The 7,737-nt window shown below is 34.8% G+C and overlaps 1 protein-coding gene across 5 annotated transcripts; it reads right to left on the bottom strand.

Annotated features, from left to right (window-relative positions):
• Positions 1-535: 535 nt before the first annotated feature.
• On the bottom strand, positions 536-7,433 carry LOC109004735. Of its 5 annotated transcripts, none has more exons than XM_018983382.2 (5): positions 7,354-7,433; positions 6,091-6,204; positions 5,181-5,283; positions 3,536-3,713; positions 536-987 (listed from the first exon to the last, which is right to left on the bottom strand). In XM_018983382.2, exons 1-5 carry the CDS (start codon positions 7,354-7,356, stop codon positions 912-914), a joined length of 474 nt encoding a protein of 157 aa, XP_018838927.1. In that variant the 5' UTR covers positions 7,357-7,433; the 3' UTR covers positions 536-911. The 5 variants fall into 5 exon arrangements, 4 of the variants coding, with proteins under 4 accessions (XP_018838927.1, XP_035545368.1, XP_035545367.1 ...); XM_035689475.1 differs by having other exon boundaries at positions 6,091-6,186; XM_035689474.1 differs by having other exon boundaries at positions 538-987; positions 6,091-6,189.
• Positions 7,434-7,737: the final 304 nt, after the last annotated feature.

Below are 7,737 nucleotides of genomic sequence, written 5' to 3'. Positions count from 1 at the left end.
AAAGACTACAACATTTGAATTAATCAACTAAGCTATTTCATGGAGAAACTGTTTCATGAATAGCCTTATGATCATCATCATGTGGACAAAGCCTGTGTTAGTGTTGATTTATCTGTGCATAGTATTGTGATCTAGACTACTGATCAATCATCATATAAGTACCTTGTAGGCGACGATTGCGTCGAGCGCACGTGCGATACGAGGACTATATATGTCTTCGAGAGCATGTGAGGGGAAGAAAAAGAAGAAGAATACTTGCTAATTGGAATAAACTTTAATCATTATCTTGAATTAGGCTTTTGAAACACACTTTGATATTGTGCTAGCTCTTCTTTTGGAGGTTGCAATTAGCAAAGCATGGTAGGTATGTTCATCATGGCATGATGTGTTTGACTTTGGAGAAATCTCTATTGCTTAGTGGACTTTGATCGTTCTTTCAAAAGAAGTAATAACATAAGATCAGCAAAGTGGTCAGGTCTCTCCAACAGCCAATTGCTTAAGCAAAGTATATTTGATTGTGTTGGGAACATGATTTACTCTGATAGGGATTTTAATTATAAGAAAATAATAATAAAAATCTTCTGGGGTGGGAAGCAAGTGGGCTTTACAACAAATGGGGACATCTCAAGTGCTCAAGGCCACAAGCTTTTTTTTTTTTTTTCTTCTGGTAACCTAATAAATAGACATATATGGATGGAGTGGTTCTACAAGGAAAGGAAAGATGAAATGACACCTCTTACAGATCTTGGTGAACATTGGGGCCCCTTTACACTTTATTGCCATGCGCTCCTTGGAACAAACAAACCAAGCATGGTCAGCAAGAAACTGATGCTCTCAAATGTCAGGTGGGAAGAAAGATTGCAGAAATGACTTAACAAATCCACAAAGACTTTTATTCCCAGTTCTTGGCTTCATCCCCATCTCCTCCCCCTTTTTGTTCCCATTGGAATCCCATGAGCCCCATGATGGGGTTTCATTTTATCAAGCCTGCATGCAGCACCAAAAAATAAGTACAAGCTGATGACCCAGCATGCACAGAGAGAGAGAGAGAGAGAGAGAGCTAGCTTTGCCTGTGCAATTTGAACCTTTTAAAATTGGATACGAGAAGAGAATCAATTAAATTTGAGTGATGAGATATTACTGAATTTTAATCTTTCAAGGGATTAATGTAAAAAGTCTTGTGTAAACATATTCACTGTTCATCATGTCTCTGATTCTCTCTACATGCAAACCACTAATCATCCATGAACTTTGTTGTGTACTTCAAATAATTTGTTTAGGATGAAGGACACAGTGACAGACCACAAAGAAAGTATACGACAGTGTTTTGGGCAGAGCAATCCCAGCAGCAGCACTTGTTACATTAGTTACATTACAGGTCCTGGCAATTTGACGTCTCAATCGAACCAGAAATAAATGTTCCAAATTTCGGACTCAGAATAGCATAAAAGCCAATACCATTCTATCAAATTTTTATTGTGTTGAAAGTTTTCTGCAGTCATAGGGACACTGATTTTTATTTGGAACTGTAATTTCTTTTATGGGCTTACCTTTCTTAGGCGTTTACCAAATACATATATAAGCAGTGTGGAGTATCTGAAAATCAAAGCTGAAAATACCATCAAACTCTGCTGGATTTCTCAAGAAGTCTAATAACGAAGAGCAAGAGAGAGATGGAAGCCCGACAGATTCAAGGGCTCTGTTTGGATGTTAAGAGTATCTTTACATATCAGTGAATAATAGTAAAGTAGTTTGTAAATAGTAATGAAATAGTAATAAATAATAGTGAAATAGTCTGAGAATATCTGAGAACAATTGTGTTCCTAAACAGGCAATGTTATCACTCAATCTAATAAGATTAATTTGGCTGATACTGATACCAGATGCCCTTTGGAGGGTAAAACAGCTGGAAACGAATGCCAACATCAGATAGGCTGAGCAAGAGGAGGAACTTGCTTGAGGGGTTTCATTAGCAACTTGGTAAGACAATAGCTTATCAAGGCAATAATTAGTAGAGCTGGTCTGAGAGGATGATCAGCCACACTAGGATGATAATCTCAACAGATTCAAATCCAATTAGGTTCAGGCCGGGATTGGATTATTATCACCAATCAGAGTTTCATAATGATCTTAAACATGCATTTCATTAATGATAGGGACAATCTGTAAGATGATCACGATAGACATGAAGAACCATTTAAGAAGAAGATTAGTCCAATTTCACAAAATCATAATACAAGGATTCCAACAAGGTGAGTAATCAGCATATAGTAAGAAGCAAATATTTTCAACCTATAATTTGATGAAGAACAAAGAAACGAAAGAATCCTTTTCTTTATAAAGAGTAGACTTGTATGTAAGATCTGCTATGTAGTTCGATCAAATTTTGTCGTGTAATTGCTTCAGAAGGGTAAAAGGATGCTAGTTTGCCTTCAATATGTGCATCATGACAGTCTTCTCATCAATGTTCCTCTCTACTAGTGATACATTCTAATTATCAAGCATTTTGACTTGACTTGATCAGCTTTCATCATGATCTTCTCGAGATCTCTCTAGTTTGAGGCCACACCTTTGTTCTGTCTACAAATACAAACGATTAATGCATGCACCTAATAAATAGATATGTATAAAGGACATTGCATGTGATGTGTCGTACAGACGTATAGCACATGCTAGGTTTAAAATAGCATCATCTTCACTTCTTGAATCTTGAAGCCTGATGGAATATGCTACTCTACTCAAATGTTAAAACAAGACGACTAGAATCCCGGAGATGTCCTTTCCACCAATGGTTAAAAACAATATGGATGTCCAAACACCTACGTCCTCAAAGACTCAGTAACCTCGCGCTCCGAAAACAGTGCAAACCGCTAGTTTCCGAGTATTTAGGATACTAGGTTTTATATACGAGCAGATAGGCTATTCATTCCAGTTGAAAATTGTACAAGGGATCCCAATACCAGAGCAGTTTGTGTCAACCTAACTCAACTCAGTTAAATAATTGATCCTAAATAATGAAGTCAGTTCAATATATACTTTCTCAACTAGTTAAAGTCAGCTATATGGATCGCATTTTCCCCTTCCACACTCTAAGGCAATAATTTCCTCAATCTCTCTATTTTCCTATACCGGGAAAAAATATAGAGAGATTGAGGAAATCTCTATATTTGTCTTATCCTTCAAAACTTTTATCTGTGTCACTTTACATTCACTCCTTTCAACACGAATCTTAGATTTTCAGCACAAGAAAAAATAAGCTCGTTTTACAGCATGGTAGCAATAATTCACTTTGTCAGACAAAGTAGCAGAGCAATGATTCACTAGCAAACAAAAGCATTATGATATAGAGCAACAAAAGTAGAAGAAATAACATCAACTAAGTCCACCGAAGTAGAAATAATTCTGGAAGAAGGTAAAACATGCTAAGGTGTCCTCATTGGAGTTATTAATTAGAAAAATTATGAACGATTCCCAAACACACATCATCTGACAACACAAAATAAAGTAAGAATCAAGTCATGAAGCTTCGACTCACCTTTTTGCCAGTCTATTCTTGGAGTCGGGACCAATAAGTGCCTTTAATTCTTCTAGGCTCACAATTTCTTCAACATTACATTTCAATAATTTGCAGTGATCCATAAACGCAGCAGGGTCATCAGGACCAAGTGATAAATCCTTACCCTTTCCTTTCAAATATTCCATCAAAATGAACCCTGCACAGGTGCACAGTGAAGTTATTGGTTAGTCAATTTCTTACCTAAAATAAAAAATTTAAAATAAAAAATTTAATCGTCCACAAAAGAACCAGAAGTTTGAGCAATGGAAAATTCTTTTTCACAAATAGTGCTGGCAGTTTTTTTATTTTTTTATTTTTGAGAAGGACATTAACTAGGAAACATCTCACTTATTGTGGGAGCAAAGGAGTAAGATCATAATTTAAACCAAAACATCTCCATCAAACAAGAGGGCATAAATCCACGACTACAAAAAGAAACCTCAAAATCCGTTGGAACTTGTGTGTAAATCAATCACTACAATGAGAAACCTTAGAATCCATTAGGAAAATGTGCTTCTGTGCATGCACATGTGTACACCCCCCTGAATTGAAGCGACTCTAGATACAGGGGCTCTCACTATAGCTGAACACAAGGGAAAGATTATTTATACTGACACAAAAAATACTTTTATTGGGCAAGTGAGATATTCTATGGATTCCATTGGTTATGGATCAACGTTCTAACAAAAATACTTGTATGCATACTTATTAACAAAAATAAAAAGAATACTTGTGTGCATAAAAAACCACAGGTTCCGCGAGGTAAATGAATTAAAAAGGGACAAGTTTTAGCAGACGGTGCTGCTACAGTTGGTGATGAACTTGATTTGAGAAAAAGAGTATTAGTAGCTTATATGCCAAGGGAGGGTTACAATTCTAAGGATGCGCTACTCATTAGCAAGAGCCTAGTATATGAAGGTATTTATACTTATTTTCACATACAAAAATAGAACTTCAGACTCATGTGACAAGCCACAGCCCCGAAAGAATCACTAAGGAAATACCACATCTCAAAGCCCACCTACTTCACAACTCACCCGGAAAAGGAATTTCCTAAACAACTCACCAGAGAAAGGAATTTCCTAAACAAAAGTTGGATAGTTGACAGACTTTAAATCATAAAACACAAGCTAAAACAAACTAAGGTAAATAATCATAAAACTCAAGCTATAAGCAAATAAGTGATAGAACATGGAGGGAAACATGAAGGGAAAGTAGGGTTTTCCACTATACTATTCAGTACAGTATTTTGATAAGTTTTTTTTTATAAGTAAACGGCTAAATTATATTAATACGAATAGGCATAGCCCAAGTACACAAGAGGTATACAAGATTTTGATAAGTTATGAATGGAGAGGGCCAAACCAGAGACAAAAAATTTCAATGCCTTACAAACTTTTCAAAGCCTAACATGTTAAAACTTGGTACTACTACTACAGCATAATAGGCACAATTTATACATCAGTATGTAACACAAATATTGCAGAAATCAACTTAAACTACACAACATAACAAAGTAGATTTAAATAACTTATGACTTTATCTTAATATCTTTTGTTCCTAACTAGAGTAACACGAAAAATGAGGCAAGATAGACATATAAGGCCAATAGAGAAAGACATTCCAAGGGCTCGAAGTATCTTCAGATCAAAATTTTCAGCTAGACTTTCATGGCCAATTACTTTTGCACGTTGGATGAGCATTATCTTTAAGCTTATCAGCATATCCTGTGAAAATAAATACTTTCACGGTCAGTGTTAAAACTCAGCATATAGATCCATAAAGCAATGAAGCTATCTAAATGGATTTACTTCTTGCACATCATTTTGGATGTAGAGGTACACTCATAAGAAAATGAAGCAAGACCAAATTAAAGTTTCTATGGTGCCATATTTAATCCAGAAAATTTGTCTTACAAGAGAATGCCTACTACCATTGCAAGCCGAATCAATTCCAGAAAATCTATAAATCTTTAAGTCCACAGTACAACAAAACTAGTTTCAACTAATCCCTGTTCAGGGTTTTAGGATTCCCATGGAGAGTAAGCATGCAGCGACAATCAAGTTGACAATTAAAATCCAATCGATGTATATTTGCTTATACACTGTTTAGCATAAAATTTGCATATATGCTACGGAGCATAAAAGAAAGTAAAATATTCAGTAGTTTTTAGCTTAAGTTATCAAGCATACTTGCATCAACTGGTTAATATTATCACTATCCTCATCAAACACAAACTATTCAGAACTTTTGTAAAATAGTAAATAGAAAGAGAAATTTTGGTGATACCCAACAAAATCTTTTTGATAAGTTTAAGCCATTAACCATATTGCCTGGTATCTAATCAAATCTGAGAACCTTTTATGTATGCTACGAATCTCATTTCAAAGAAAATGAATTTGGAGCACTCACCTGCAATTAGAGCATGAGAAAAGAATAGTACAAAGACAAGGATAAAAGAAATCTTAATCCACTTCTGTATTTGGATGCGTTGATCTGCTAAATGGGTTTGCAAATTTTCACCAAATACTTACAAGCTCTGACTCAGAGAGGGAACAAAGCCAAGTCACATCTTCAAGCCTATTTCCCCCCAAAATGTCTTTAACTTCATCCATAAAAGTATCCGAACTCTTCTGAACATCAAAATTCCGCCAAATCATGCACCAAAAAGAAAGAAAAAGGGGATTATCACAAATAAGTAAACCCTATCCATCTCTCTCTCTCTAGGGTTAAACTACATTAGGGTGACACCCTGTGTATAAAGTGAGATGCCTTACCATCTTCCATGTAATAAATAGATTAGTCATAAACCAAACAGTGCAAATAATCTATACAACATGAAGGACTGGATATTGGTTATTTTATATTACTTGGTGAAAGACAATATTGTATATGATTATGGTTAATAATAATAGATATCAACACTGTTCTTCATATCAATATTTTGCATATCTAGTAATAGATATGCAACCTCAAAATTACATTCATTTTTTGTAAGAAGGAAAAAGCTTCTGATAGATAACCAGCTTAGTTTTTCTTCTACGAGAGATCTTAACCGATCAACTAGCTTAAATTCGTATAAAATCCACCATTACTTTTAAGAATGATGACCTCTCGACCTTGATGGTTTGACAAAAGGGAACTCAAGTAAAATAAATTGTGTATATTAGGAAGAGAAGCAAAACCATGTGCGCGGAGCAAAATGAGAGGAAAGACCGAATTCTAAGAAATATTTTACAGGCATCACATGAACCGAACTGAAGAAACTAAGAAAAAAAAAATTGATAGGAGATACTAGAAAGAACACAGTATGCAAAACTTTCAGGACCCTCATCACAATAAATTGCAAACCTGAATCAGCTTCGAATGTAAATTTTCAAAAAATAAAAATCAGCAAAAAGGCTTAAAACGAAATTAAGAAATCATAAACAATAGGAAAAGAAAAAACAAGTAATTGACTTAATATGCATATTCTAACGTCATTCTGGTCCAGCTAAAATTATCACCAAAAGGTTCCTTATAAGTGGAAAATCATCTCTTGCAATGTTGCATATTTTTCCAACGGAAACTTTTCTCCATAACAGAGAAGGATCTTCCTTGACGGCGAGAACATTTTTTTCAACATGTACCAAATTATTTCCAGGAAGTTGCTTTCAGGGAAAAACAAACGACTCATCGATGGTGAATCGAACGTTTTAATAGGGGTATATGAATTTCCAAGAAAAACAAGAAATCAGTTTCCAGCGAAAACAAGCGAGGGGACGGAAAGAAATCCTAAACATTAAACGACATCATACCATGAAGTCGAACTGTCGAAGATCTCTCGCCTGTTCTTTTTGCCTGCACGACACAGGATGTACACCCTCTTAAGTTGTAACTGGAGTCCTCGGTCTTTACTTAAATACTTTTATAATAGAATTTTACTTTAATTCTGATTCAACATAAAGCTCTCTTTTACAAATTCAAATAAATACATAAAACACCTCAACTTTTGAATGAGCGATAAATTGCACATAATTACACTAGAGTTATATACACTAGTGTAATTACCCAAATACCCTTGTATATTCACAAAAATATTCACCAATCCACTTAAACAAATTTGTTAAATCTCAATATTGCAATTATTTAAACAAATGAACATGTAAAGTAAAGTAAATAAATAAATTTATTAACACAAC

This window comes from Juglans regia, chromosome 4, assembly GCF_001411555.2.
Source record: "Juglans regia cultivar Chandler chromosome 4, Walnut 2.0, whole genome shotgun sequence".
Lineage (NCBI taxonomy): Eukaryota > Viridiplantae > Streptophyta > Magnoliopsida > Fagales > Juglandaceae > Juglans > Juglans regia.
Note: the sequence above shows the minus strand (reverse complement) of the source record. Positions and strands in the feature narration are given on the sequence as shown.

Coding starts and splice junctions, on each gene's coding strand:
- LOC109004735 (XM_018983382.2), bottom strand. Junction 5,284..6,090: donor CCCTCTCTGAGTCAGAGCTT/GTAAGTATTTGG, acceptor TTATTTTCACAG/GATATGCTGATAAGCTTAAA. Junction 3,714..5,180: donor GAAGATACTTCGAGCCCTTG/GAATGTCTTTCT, acceptor GCACCTGTGCAG/GGTTCATTTTGATGGAATAT.